A 14,212-nucleotide genomic window follows, 5' to 3' on the forward strand; every position below is an offset into this window, starting at 1 on the left:
GATGGAACCCATATCCCTATCTTGGCACCGGAGCACCAAGCCGCCGAGTACATAAACCGCAAGGGGTACTTTTCAATAGTGCTGCAAGCTCTGGTGGATCACAAGGGACGTTTCACCAACATCAACGTGGGATGGCCGGGAAAGGTGCATGATGCTCGCATCTTCAGGAACTCTGGTCTGTTTCAAAAGCTGCAGGAAGGGACTTTATTCCCAGACCAGAAAATAACTGTTGGGGATGTTGAAATGCCTATATGTATCCTTGGGGACCCAGCCTACCCCTTAATGCCATGGCTCATGAAGCCGTACACAGGCAGCCTGGACAGTGGTCAGGAGCTGTTCAACTACAGGCTGAGCAAGTGCAGAATGGTGGTAGAATGTGCATTTGGACGTTTAAAGGCGCGCTGGCGCAGTTTATTGACTCGCTTAGACCTCAGCGAAACCAATATTCCCACTGTTATTACTGCTTGCTGTGTGCTCCACAATATCTGTGAGAGTAAGGGGGAGACGTTTATGGCGGGGTGGGAGGTTGAGGCAAATCGCCTGGCTGCTGGTTACGCGCAGCCAGACACCAGGGCGGTTAGAAGAGCACAGGAGGGCGCGGTACGCATCAGAGAAGCTTTGAAAAACAGTTTCATGACTGGCCAGGCTACGGTGTAAAAGTTCTGTTTGTTTCTCCTTGATGAACCCCCCCGCCCCTTGGTTCACTCTACTTCCCTGTAAGCTAACCACCCTCCCCTCCTCCCTTTAATCATTGCTTGCAGAGCCAATAAAGTCATTGCTGCTTCACAGTCATGCATTCGTTATTCATTCATCACACAAACAGGGGGATGACTACCAAGGTATCCCAGGAGGGGTGGTGGAGGAGGGAAGGAAAATGCCACACAGCACTTTAAGCACAGCACTTTAAAAGTTTACAACTTTAAAATTTATTGAATGACAGCCTTCTTTTTTTTGGGCAATCCTCTGTGGGGGAGTGGCTGGTTGGCCGGAGGCCTCCCCACCGTGTTCTTGGGCGTCTGGGTGTGGAGGCTATGGAACTTGGGGAGGAGGGCGGTTGGTTACAGAGGGGCTGCAGTGGCAGTCTGTGCTCCAGCTGCCTTTGCTGCAGCTCAACCATACACTGGAGCATACTGGTTTGGTCCTGCAGCAGCCTCAGCATTGAATCCTGCCTCCTCTCATCACGCTGCCGCCACCTTTGAGCTTCAGCCCTGTCTTCAGCCCGCCACTTACTCTCTTCAGCCCGCCACTTACTCTCTTCAGCCCTCCACCTCTCCTCCCGGTCATTTTGTGCTTTCCTGCACTCTGACATTATTTGCCTCCACGCATTCGTCTGTGCTCTGTCAGTGTGGGAGGACAGCATGAGCTCGGAGAACATTTCATCGCGAGTGCGTTTTTTTTTCTTTCTAAGCTTCACTAGCCTCTGGGAAGGAGAAGATCCTGTGATCATTGAAACACATGCAGCTGGTGGAGAAAAAAAAAGGGACAGCGGTATTTAAAAAGACACATTTTATAAAACAGTGGCTACACTCTTTCAGGGTAAACCTTGAAAGTTAACATTACATACATAGCACATGTGCTTTCGTTACAAGGTCGCATTTTGCCTCCTCCCACCGCGTGAACGGATTTTGGTTGAATGCCAGCAAACATACACTGCAATGCTTTGTTCTACAGTGATTCCCCAGTACGTGTTGCTGGCCTGGAGTGGTAAAGTGTCCTACCATGAAGGACGAAATAAGGCTGCCCTCCCCAGAAACCTTTTGCAAAGGCAGAACCGCAAATGCCAGGGCAAAGTAATCCTTTCACATGCTTGCTTTTAAACCATGTATAGCATTTTAAAAGGTACACTCACCAGAGGTCCCTTCTCCGCCTGCTGAGTCCAGGAGGCAGCCTTGGGTGGGTTCGGGGGGTACTGGCTCCAGGTCTAGGGTGAGAAACAGTTCCTGGCTGTCGGGAAAACCGGTTTCTCCGCTTGCTTGCTGTGAGCTATCTACAACCTCCTCCTCATCATCTTCTTCGTCCCCAAAACCTACTTCTGTATTGCCTCCATCTCCATTGAAGGAGTCAAACAACACGGCTGGGGTAGTGGTGGCTGAACCCCCTAAAATGGCATGCAGCTCATCATAGAAGCGGCATGTTTGGGGCTCTGACCCAGAGCGGCCGTTCGCCTCTCTGGTTTTCTGGTAGGCTTGCCTCAGCTCCTTCAGTTTCACGCGGCACTGCTTCGGGTCCCTGTTATGGCCTCTGTCCTTCATGCCCTGGGAGATTTTCAGAAAGGTTTTGGCATTTCGAAAACTGGAACGGAGTTCTGATAGCACGGATTCCTCTCCCCAAACAGCGATCAGATCCCGTACCTCCCGTTCAGTCCATGCTGGAGCTCTTTTGCGATTCTGGGACTCCATCATGGTCACCTCTGCTGATGAGCTCTGCATGGTCACCTGCAGCTTGCCACGCTGGCCAAACAGGAAATGAGATTCAAAAGTTCGCGGTTCTTTTCCTGTCTACCTGGCCAGTGCATCTGAGTTGAGAGCGCTGTCCAGAGCGGTCAGAATGGAGCACTCTGGGATAGCTCCCGGAGGCCAATACCATCGAATTGTGTCCACAGTACCCCAAATTCGAGCCGGCAAGGTCGATTTAAGCGCTAATCCACTTGTCAGGGGTGGAGTAAGGAAATCGATTTTAAGAGCCCTTTAAGTCGAAATAAAGGGCTTCATTGTGTGGACGGGTGCAGGTTTAAATCGATTTAACGCTGCTAAATTCGATCTAAAGTCCTAGTGTAGACCAGGGCTTTAACTTGCTGGCAAGAATACTGTGGAAGACTGTGTGAAAAGCTTTGCTAAAGTCAAGGAACAACACGTCCACTGCTTTCCCCTCATCCACAGAGGCAGTCATCTCGTCATAGAAGGCAATTAGATTAGATTAGTCAGGCATGACTTGCCCTTGGTGAATCCATGCTGACTGTTCCTGATCACTTTCCTCTCCTTTAAGTGCTTCAGAATTGATTCCTTGAGGAACTGCTCCATGATTTTTCCAGGGACTGAGGTGAGGCTGACTGGCCTGTAGTTCCCAGGATCCTCCTCCTTCCCTTTTTTAAAGATGGGCACTACATTAGCCTTTTTCCAGTCATCCAGGACCTCCCCCGATTGCCATGAGTTTTCAAAGATAATGGCCAATGGCTCTGCAATCACATCCGCCAACTCCTTTAGCACTCTCGGATGCAGCACATCCGGCCCCATGGACTTGTGCTCGTCCAGCTTTTCTAAATAGTCCCAAACCACTTCTTTCTCCACAGAGGGCTGCTCACCTCCTCCCCATGCTGTGCTGCCCAGTGCAGTAGTCTGGGAGCTGACCTTGCTCTTGAAGACAGAGGCAAAAAAAAGCATTGAGAACATTAGCTTTTTCGACATCCTCTGTCACTAGGTTGCCTCCCTGATTCAGTAAGGGGCCCACACTTTCCTTGACTTTCTTCTTGTTGCTAACATACCTGAAGAAACCCTTCTTATTACTCTTAACATCTCTTGCTAGCTGCACCTCCAGGTGTGACTTGGCCTTCCTGATTTCACTCCTGCAAGCCCGAGCAATATTTTTATACTCTTCCCTGGTCATTTGTCCAATCTTCCACTTCTTGTAAGCTTCTTTTTTGTATTTAAGAGCAGCAAGGATTTCACTGTTAAGCCAAGCTGGTCGCCTGCCATATTTATTATTCTTTCTACAAATTGGGATGGTTTGTCCCTGTAACCTCAATAAGGATTCTTTAAAATACAGCCAGCTCTCCTGGACTCGCTTCCCCCTCATGTTATTCTCCCAGGGGATCCTGCCCATCAGTTCCCTGAGGGAGTCAAAGTCTGCTTTTCTGAAGTCCAGCGTCCGATTTCTGCTGCTCTCCTTTCTTCCCTGTGTCAGGATCCTGAACTCGACCATCTCATGGTCACTGCCTCCCAGGTTCCCATCCACTTTTGCTTCCCCTACTAATTTTTCCCGGTTTGTGAGCAGCAGGTCAAGAAGAGCTCTGCCCCTAGTTGGTTCCTCCAGCACTTGCACTAGGAAATTGTCCCCTACACTTTCCAAAAACTTCCTGGATTGTCTATGCACCGCTGTATTGCTCTCCCAGCAGATATCAGGGTGACTGAAGTCTCCCATGAGAACCAGGGCCTGCGATCTAGTAACTTCCGTGAGTTGCCGGAAGAAAGCCTCGTCCACCTCATCCCCCTGGTCTGGTGGTCTATAGCAGACTCCCACCATGACATCACCCTTGTTGCTCACACTTCTAAACTTAATCCAGAGACTCAGGTTTTTCTGCAGTTTCATACTTGAGCTCTGAGCAGTCATACTGCTCTTACATACAATGCAACTCCCCTACCTTTTCTGCCCTGCCTGTCCTTCCTGAACAGTTTATATCCATCCATGACAGTACTCCAGTCATGTGAGTTATCCCACCAAGTCTCTGTTATTCCAATCACATCATAATTCCTTGACTGTGACAGGACTTCCAGTTCTCCCTGCTTATTTCCCAGGCTTCTTGCATTTGTGTATAGGCACTTGAGATAACTCGCTGATCGTCCCTCTTTCTCAGTATGAGGCAGGAGCCCTCCCCTCTCGTGCACTCCTGCTCATGCTTCCTCCTGGTATCCCACTTCCCCACTTACTTCAGGGCTTTGGTCTCCTTCCCCCGGTGAACCTAGTGTAAAGCCCTCCTCAGTAGGTTAGCCAGTCTGCTTGCGAAGATGCTCTTTCCTCTCTTCGTTAGGTGGAGCCCGTCTCTGCCTAGCACTCCTCCTTCTTGGAACACCATCCCATGGTCAAAGAATCCAAAGCCTTTCTCCGACACCACCTGCGTAGCCATTCGTTGACTTCCACGATTCGACGGTCTCTACCCAGGCCTTTTCCTTCCATGGGGAGGATGGACGAGAACACCACTTGCACCTAAAACTCCTTCTTCCCAGAGCTACGTAGTCCGCAGTGATCTGCTCAAGGTCATTCTTGGCAGTATCATTGGTGCCCACGTGGAGAAGCAGGAAGGGGTAGCGATCTGAGGGCTTGATGATTCTCGGCAGTCTCTCTGTCACATCGTGAATCCTAGCTCCTGGCAAGCAGCAGACTTCTCGGTTTTCCCGGTCAGGGCGGCAGACCGTATCCCCTGCCTGTGCCTGCCCCTAGGTGTAGGGGGTAACATCACTCCCTCAAACACACAAAGCCACTACATACACACTTGCTTTCTGCTCGCTTTGCGTTGGTTTTGTTCTATGGCTTATGGCGTCACATCCTCTTTTCCCTGCTTCACTTGGGACAGGCATTCCTTCGCCTTCTCATGCTGGGACTCGGCCAGCCACGCCATTTCCCCCTTATTTGAGATAAAGAATTGAATTTGTGTGCACACAACTGAAGAGGAGGTGGATCTGCACCAGACAACTGGCATATCCAGCTTTTGTGGAACTGCGGCCCGCTAGCGAGAGATGGGAATAGCAGAGCAGGAAGGAAATGAATTACCCCATCTAAACCTGTCTGAGTTCACCAGAGTTCACCAGTCAATTAGGGATTTAATCAGCTGAGGGAATCACGGATTCCTCTCTCTTAGCGATGGACTGGCACTCAGCTCTCATTTCTTAGGAGCTGGCTCTTCTTATAGACAAATGGCCAATGAGGCTATGTCTACACTGCAATTAAAAACCCACGGCTGCCCCATGCCAGCTGACTCAAGCTCGCAGCATAGACATTCAGGCTGCAGCCTGAGTTCTGGGAACCTGCCACCTGACAGGGTCCTAGAGTCTGGGCTCCAGCCCAAGCCCACCCCAAACGGCTAGACTGCAATTAAAGGGACCCTTAGGTCGAGCCCCATACAGGCCAGCTATGGGTTTTTAATCACAGTGTAGACATACCCTGATTACCCCTCGGTGCTGCCCTAACCCTACTCCTATTGAAGTCAACAGTGAGCCCTCTTGGAAACCTTACCCCGGATAGCTAAACCACTGTTTGTACAGTCAGGGAGGGAAGCTGAGCAACTAATCAGTGGCAAACCATCCTTCTGATGGATTTCCATCTCTGTTCCGATTTGGCTTTAACTGAAATCATTCACCAGGTAATTTCTTCACGCAGTCCCTGCACTGTAGATGGTTCTCTCACAATTCCTTGTGAACCTTTCACACCTAAAACACTGAGTGAGGTGGGTGGGTTTGGGCTGTACACCCAGCTCATGCAGCATTGTCTCCATCCCAGGAATAGAAAACCTTAACTTTTCGAATCAGGTTTCTGGTGACACTAAATTATCTGCTGGTCCCTTCTGTCCTTAAACTCTCGGAGTCTAGGAGAAACCTCAAGTTCAGACTTCACATTCCATCACCATCTCTAATAACTCACAGGGCATGCTGCATCCCCTGTAGCAACTGGGTCACACGAAGGTTCAGTCTGCTGCAGCCTTTGAGCTAACAGAGCAGGGTATTTTAGCTCAGACAGTAGAGTTTCAGAGATGTAGCTGCAGAGGTCCCATGTTTCCTCGCAGCTCCTGAGGACCCAGTCAGGACACGGCCTTACAGGGGCTTAAAAATGGGCTTCCATGACTATGGAAGTGAACTGGAATCAGTCAAGCATAGTGAAAGAATTCAGGTTTTTGTTCAAATGAGTATTCACGGGACTATTGCTGAGGTATTTTCCCCAACTACAGTAGTTTCAACATATAGACTAGAGCTGGGCAGAAAATAAGGGTTTTTTCCCCCGAGTAAAATTTTGCTGATGAAAAAAATCAAAAAGTTTTCCATGAGAAATGTTGATGTTTCATCAAAAACAAAAAACAAACAACCTGCCTCCCCCCAAAACGCTACGATTTTATGGCCAAAATTTTTCGGTATCCAGGCAAAAAGTTTTCAACTGAAACTTTTGCTTTCTGCAGACAAAAAATAATTTGTGAAAAAATTAGTTTTTGTCAAAAACAACTTTTTATCTGAAGATAGTTTGGATGGCAAATGTTTGAGCAGCTCAATTCTCAGATATGCTGTCGCTCAACCAGCAGTTGTTGGGCCTAGGGCATTTTTGAAAACGGGATTTAGGCACTGAAGTCTCTTAGGCGCATTGGAAAAGTTTACCTGGTACGATCACAATGCAGTCTTCATGCCTTGAGGTCCATCTATACAGCCAGAACGTGTTCCCTGACTATCAAATTTGTGCTAACCCTGAAACCACCTTTTCAGCAGCTCTAAAAAGCAGTCTCCCCATTTAGTCTGTTTGTTAAATTCATTTCTTAAATTCATTTTGTAACATCTTGAAAAATACTGGGAAGGATTCCAGCCAACTGCTGCGGCTTCAGTCGCTCTTTGATGGGGCTTCTGAAATTAAAGTGACTATGAAAATAATTATATAATCTCTGGCCGATTTCTGTTTGACCTCTTTGTAGCGTATATGCCTTGTGTAATCCGATTAATAAAATTGATATGGAACTTGAAACAGCAAGAGGTCACTAGTATCAAGAATCTAGGACCGGTATTTAAATCTCAACCCTCCACTGAGATTCATGGGGGCAATTCACACCTCCCAGAGCTGCAGCTGTCTGAAGACTTGAGAACACCCCAGTGTCACATTGTGTTTGGAGGAATATCTTTGCAAACACAAGGGCTGAAAACTGTTGTTTAAACCACTGTACAGTCTGCAGGAACTGGGGATGACCAGAGAAGTGTGGTAGTAGAAACACTGACCAGTACTGCCTCACTTGGCCCAGGACTATGGCATCAATCCACTCTCTTCGTTTTCAGCTCAATTTGTTTGCTTTAGAGCAGTGGTTCTAAAACGTATCTGATTGCACGCCCGCACCCTGCTGTGTGTCTGTAGTAGGTTACGCCCCTCCCACCTGCCACACAAGTACATATATGATATATGCGGTGGCAGTCCTTCATGTGAACCAGTTTCGGCTTCTTTGCTTTTCACTTGAGTTGTTTTTTTTCCTGTTGCATGAACGAACCAGTGATCCACTGTCCTAAAAGCAAAAGCAAAACTGCAATTGTGGTCCATGCTTACAAGTAAATGTGCACACCGTGTTGTAGCAAATGGATTAACATATAGATGGCAAGGACTTTGTATGGAAGATTACCAGCAATCCGCCAAAATTCACAGCACTACTTAGAGTCAAATGCACAGCGCCATCGTAGGACCTGACATGTCAGGAGGAATCCGCTTTGCTAGTTATTCATTGCTGTGGGTAAAATGTGCGCAGTGTTTTTCCCCCCTAAAGCTTCTCACACCCCGAAAAGACATTCCGCACCCCCCAGGGGGGCCCACCCCCAGTTTGTGAACCACTGCTTAGACACACATGCCTTTCAATAAAATTGTCATCAGGCAGGTACATAGTCTGAAATATAGAAGGGAAAGGGCCTATTTGTTGTGTGTATGTACAACACCCAGGGCTGTCCCTAGGGGGGTGCGGGTCCTAGGACATAGGTGCCAAGTTTCTATCTGCCGGGGGTACTCCCCCCGGCCCCACCCCTTCCCCAAAGGCCACACCCCCACTCCACCTCTTCCCCGCCCAGTTCCACCCCCTCCCCCAAGCACAGTGCGCCCTCGCTCTTCCCCCTCCCCCCAGCGCCTCCAGACAAAACAGCTGATTGGTGGTAGGCGCTGGGAGGGAGGGGGAGGCGCTGATCCGCAGGGCCCACCAGTATACAGGAGGCGCTGGGGGGAGGGGTTGGTAGGGGGTCTCAGCCTCACCCCCCCATCCCGCCTCCCACCTCACCTCCCTGCCCGCCTCCTTCGGAAGCGTGGGGCCCGGGGCAGTCGCCCTGACTGGCTGTACCCTAGGGATGGCGCTGACAGCACCTAGCGCAAAAGGGTCCTGGTCCATGACTGCTGCTCTTGGAGGTGCAACAGCAGTACAAATAATAATTAAACCACTAATTTCTCATTCTCCTCAGTCAGACTTCTAGGAGTTGTTTCTTAAAGCTAAACAGAGCTGGCGTAATTGCCCTGGATTCAATGAAGCTGCACTGATGTGCACCAGCTGAAAATCTGTCCCTTGAACTATTTCATGACGTGTGTTCTTCATTTAATAATTGGAATGTTATATATTCTAAGTTTACAAAGGCATTCAAATGCACACACATCATCTATATTTAGTTCCTAGCTGGTTTCCATTTGGCATCGTTAAGCTTTTGTCAATAACACGAGCCCTTAGTAGAAATTCCCAGCGTGATTTGCTGGTGACAAGTGCAGTATCTCCATAGCATCATCAGTTTCAAAGAGCTTGAACTGACCTATCATGGAATCACGTTACTTGAACCTTTGACAATTCTACAGTTGGTTGGAAAACAGAAATTCTGATATTTTTCTCCCCGCTTGGGACAAAAATGTTGAAATATCCAAAGCGTTCATTGAATGAAAAAAATTCCAAACATTTTGGCTTTGGAAATGTCAAAACAAAAATGTCACTAAGTTGAAATGTTGATTCAAAAGAAAAACGTTTTGAATTTTCCCATAGGAATTTATCAAATTTGGACATTTCCCCACAAAAATGTTGAATTCCATGAAACTGTATTTTGTCAGGAAAAAAAAAAAAGGGTGGCTCGAAAATTTCAACCAGCTCTACACTGTACGACGAGTGCGTAAGCAGCACAAAGACGGCCTGTCTGCAGAGCTCAGACGTTTTACCCCCTGCGACCTGCCTAAGCACAATGACAAGTGTCCTCCTTAAGATTTCATCTTTTCGTCAGCTCATGAATCTGTAAAGCTTGTGGCAAGACACCAAAACAAACAGGAAACAAAGGCAATGGAGGACTAAGTAATTATGACAGTCTTAGGCCTGTATGCATCAAAGCACTGAAACACATGCTAAAGTTCCCCTAAATTCAACTAAGCTGCACTGGGAAATTGCCTAACTCCCATTGATTTTTTTTTTTTTTTTTACAGTGCCAATGTTTGTAATAAAAAATAAAGTTGAAGCGCACACAAGAAGATAAAAGCCATGCCTCTCACTCAGATACCATGGTGAGGGGCACAATATAAAAACCCAGGTAGAGAGAGATCCATCCATCCATGGTATTTCTAGAGCTCCAAACCCTGTAATATCAAGGTGCTGTGTCTTGGCAGCTAGAGGTGGACACACCAGAGACCTTCAGATCATGAAGGTCTCCGGGAGGGGTAGAGCCATTGCAAACAGGGATTTGTTAAATGAAGAGAACCCTTCACGGGACATTTCTTTCCATAGGGTTTGTCTACACTGGTGCTTCGTCGGCAACACTTTTGTCATTCAAGGGTGTTAAACACACACACACACACACACCCCCAAATGACAAAAACGTTACCGACGAAAAGCGCCCGTGTGAACAGCGCTTTGTCAGCAGGAGCACGCACCTGCCGACAAAGCTGCTGCCGCTCGTGGGGGGTGGAAGTTTTTTGTTGGCAGGGGAGCTCTCTCCTGCCGACAGACAGCAGCTACACGGTGTGCCTTTAGCGGCACGGCTGTAGGGGCACAGGTGTGTCGCTAAAAGCCTCGTAGTGTAGCCGTTCCCTTCCTGAATCCTGAAGTCCAACAGCAGCGACTGTTTTACCTCAGCTAATACTTGGTCACACGCTGATCCACCTGCCTGGTTGATGCGAGTTTTGCCATTGGCTTCCCTGGACGCAGGATTGGACCCTCCTGGAGGTTAAAGGAAGCGGGTCTGCCAGCTTGTCTGGTGAATGTGGTGTTTCCAACCTTGCTCTGAGATTGCTTCCCCCCATCCTGACTGGATCATGCAGAAAGGCACAGTCAGAATGAAGGCAGAATTAGAACATCTGGATTACACTTGTCTGGGGGTGGGAGAACATTTTTCAAGTACAGAAGGCAATTCCTGTAAATTTTGCAATCCTTGCCCTCTGGAGGCTCCTGGCTGTCTGGATCCCTTCAGATCCATGGACTTAAAACCCCAGCAGCTACTAATCCAACACCTAATGCCCTTCCTTCCACTTCCCTCTCAATGGACAGCACAACCCCTATCCACTCCACAATGAGCTTCCTCAACCAAGGAAAACTAGACCAGGAGTAATCCTCCTAACCTGGCCAAAGGACAGCACAAAGCATTGCCTCCTTCCACAATGCTCTCAGTCTCTGCTGGCCTGAGGAGTGAGAAATCAAACCCAAGTCACCACACAGAGCACTACCCTGCAGCCCGGCCTGTTAGCCACTGGTGAAAATTGACAGAGCAAAGCAGCGATCAGAGCCAGATCGCTGTGCATATGGAATAAACAAACTACCAAACAATGAGGGGGCACTGGAGTTTAACCCTTCGCACTGCATATGATCCAAGCACCATGTTGTAGTCATTGATTAATAAACCTCAAAACAATCCAGGGAGCTATAGGTGTTAATATAGAGCTAGCTGGAAAATGGGAACCCACTCGGAACATTGCAATGAAAATAGAAAAAATAAGTTTTTTGTCCAAACATGGAAAGTGTTAGTTGAAAAGCCGATTTTCCATCAAACAGAAAGTTTCTGCCAGCCATAGGTAAATATTATCCCCATTACGCAGATGGGGAAACAGACTGAAAGGGGAAGTACTTGCCTATGTCTAGGTCAGCAGCATTCGAACTCACATCCTCTTTTCTCTCATGCTTATGGCACTTTCCTTCAGACTTCTCTCTTGTTTAGCTTTACGGCTTATATTGCGTTTACATCATAGGGCAGCTGTATCATTTCAATACAAAAGCCACCAGCTACATCACGTTCTTACTATTACTCTTTTACGTACTGGGGGCTGCGAGCGCCAACAGAGATCAAGGTCCTATTGTGCTAGGCAGCATAAGAGACAGTCCCTGCTCTGAAGAGTTTACAACCCAAATAGACAAGACAGACAAATGGTAAGAGGGAACAGAGGAGTGAGTTGCGCACGATCACACAGCAGGTCAGTGGGGGAGCAAGGAGCAGAACGCGGGTCTGTATTTGTCAAGAGAGATGAGATTCAGAAGCAGGTTGGGATCCTGGCAGATTTAATTAAATAGTCGTCGCTCACAAAGCGCCAGCAGATTTCAGTTTGCCTTCGATTAACTCAGCCCAGCACCCAACCCTCTGGATTCCCTCATGAGAAAAAATGTAACCATTTGATCCTTTCCCTTTCTGCTTAGTGGAGGGGTGTGGTTGGAGGGGGGCATAAGGGAGAGGAGGGGGGAAATGAGCTACAGAGCTAGCTCAGAGGTGGCAGATGTTATTTGTAGCTTTGACCATCCAGCTGAGCTGGATCTGTAACTTTAGTTTTGTAATTTGGCCCAAATCCTTCTCCAGTCTCAGAGCATGAACCCTTCCCACTGCCCCACCATGCACACACCTGGCTAGGCTGCTGCTTGGCAGCCCTTAAACCTCAGGAGCCAAGTAATCTCTCTGCTGCTCATGTCACACCCGGGTGGGATGATGATCATAAGGGGGAGCAGCACACGAGGGCATCCTAGGGCCTGCAATTCCCCCAGCTATCCCGCTTGCGAGTCGCTATACAAGGAGCCCCGTTAGCAGAGCTGCGCTCCTTGCCCAAACTCTGCAACAGGCTCTTCACATCCCCTCGTACGGACATTCTTATTGGCACGAGGGACCTTCACAGCTCTGGAGCAGAGGGCTGGGTTTGGCCTTCAGTGCCAAGTGCTCTGGTGAAAGGACAGCCATGGCCAGCCCACATGCTCAGGTTTCCAGCTGCCTGCTCCTGTCGACCCACTGCACCCCCCGAGAAGAACACAGGCTAATACAAGGGGCACTTTAAACAACTTGCCTTCAGAACGAAGTTGGGTGCTGCCCCATCTCATTGCAAGAAGAACTATGAGCCCTGGCGCCCTAGCGAAATTCCCATTGGATAATTGCATCTTACCCATCTCCCCCCGGACTCGCAATCCGTCACAGCGTTTACTCTTAGCTCTTACGCAGCTGCCAAGATATACTCCAAGGGCAGCTGCAGGTCTCTAGAGGGCAATTTTTGCCTGGAGATTGCAAATTCTCTCTCATTTGCTTCAGAGGAAAGGGGGATGGCGGGGGGGGGGGCAAGAGAGGAAGATGCATGTGCTGTCAGAGGTATGAGGACATAATCTGGGTTGGTCAGTGGGCACTTCTCCCACAGTGAGGGATCCCAGTGCTATACTCATAACATGAAACACAATGGTAAAAACAGATGGCAACATACTGTAGAGGTGACTTCCCCACCCCACTCTGAGTTCCATCCAGCCCAGGGCTGCTGTCTAGATCACACTGAGTGCGGCTGCACCCAGTGCTTTCCACAGAGGAAGGTGCCGCTCCTGCCCCAAACATCTGTTCACCCCACCTCCACTTTTGAAGTTTCCTCCCTTCCCTTTAAAGGGCTGTAGATTTACAGCCACTGCGGGATTTCATGCTGTGAAGCAAAGACAACTAGAAAAGAGCCACTGTCATGAGGGCAATTTCACACCAAATGAAGTGATCGTTGGTCAGCTGGAGGGCAGGGCTGGGGGACACCAGCTGTTTGCTGCACCATCATTGAACAGCTGCATTCCTGCTACCCTAAAGAATTGCCGTTAGTTTCACCCCATGAACTAAGGGCAACGTGCTTCTATAGATTAACTTCCCTCAAAGTTGAGCAGTACATAGTAGCAACCCCACCTAGCACAAGTGTCCAGGCCACCCATTAGTCAAATAGCACCCTGGGGAAGCCAGAATTTGCACCGTCCCAAAGTAAGGAGGTGGGAACACACACCTATTGCACACCGCTAGCGTGACTCACCTTTTTTGGATGCTTGAAGAGTTGTCCAGGTTGCCCGCCTGTGTACAAAATGCATATTCTCAGCTTGACCCATGACACACATCACACATGGGTACCACAATGCTGTCACACCGGCACAGCCAGTGTCATCACTGTAGGTCTGTTTACTAGGCTTACTTCTGCTGTCTGCTTCCCCATCTTGGACCTAACCTTGCCATCGGGGTATCTGGGGCGGGTGAGGAATGCAGGATTAGAGCCTCACATCACACTTATCTACCGTGGAAACCTCTTCATGACATCGCTCTAAAATACTTAGCATGCAGGGGATAGTCTCTCCTCCTAAAGAACTTCAGCACTCTTCAAGATTACAATGCCACAAAGTGCATATAAATAGGAGAGAACCGGGTCTGTGGAGATTGAGAACAACAAAAGCAATGCTACACGTTTCAGAGTAGCAGCCGTGTTAGTCTGTATTCGCAAAAAGAACAGGACGACTTGTGGCACCTTAGAGGCTAACCAATTTATTTGAGCATGAGCTTTCGTGAGCATC

The 14,212-nt window shown here is 48.5% G+C and overlaps 1 protein-coding gene across 1 annotated transcript in view; it reads right to left on the minus strand.

Annotated features, from left to right (window-relative positions):
* Nucleotides 1-2,704, minus strand: part of LOC142072623 (uncharacterized) — a 71,191-nt gene extending 68,487 nt beyond the window's left edge. Inside the window, exons 1-2 of the mRNA XM_075130059.1 lie at nucleotides 1,850-2,704; nucleotides 1,002-1,461 (exon numbers count right to left, since the gene is read on the minus strand). Of these exons, the coding sequence (XP_074986160.1) occupies nucleotides 1,002-1,461; nucleotides 1,850-2,429 (1,040 nt within the window). The 5' untranslated portion in view covers nucleotides 2,430-2,704. The remainder of the gene's footprint in view (nucleotides 1-1,001; nucleotides 1,462-1,849) is intronic.
* Between the last annotated feature and the right edge of the window lie 11,508 nt (nucleotides 2,705-14,212).

This window comes from Caretta caretta, chromosome 6, assembly GCF_965140235.1.
Source record: "Caretta caretta isolate rCarCar2 chromosome 6, rCarCar1.hap1, whole genome shotgun sequence".
Lineage (NCBI taxonomy): Eukaryota > Metazoa > Chordata > Testudines > Cheloniidae > Caretta > Caretta caretta.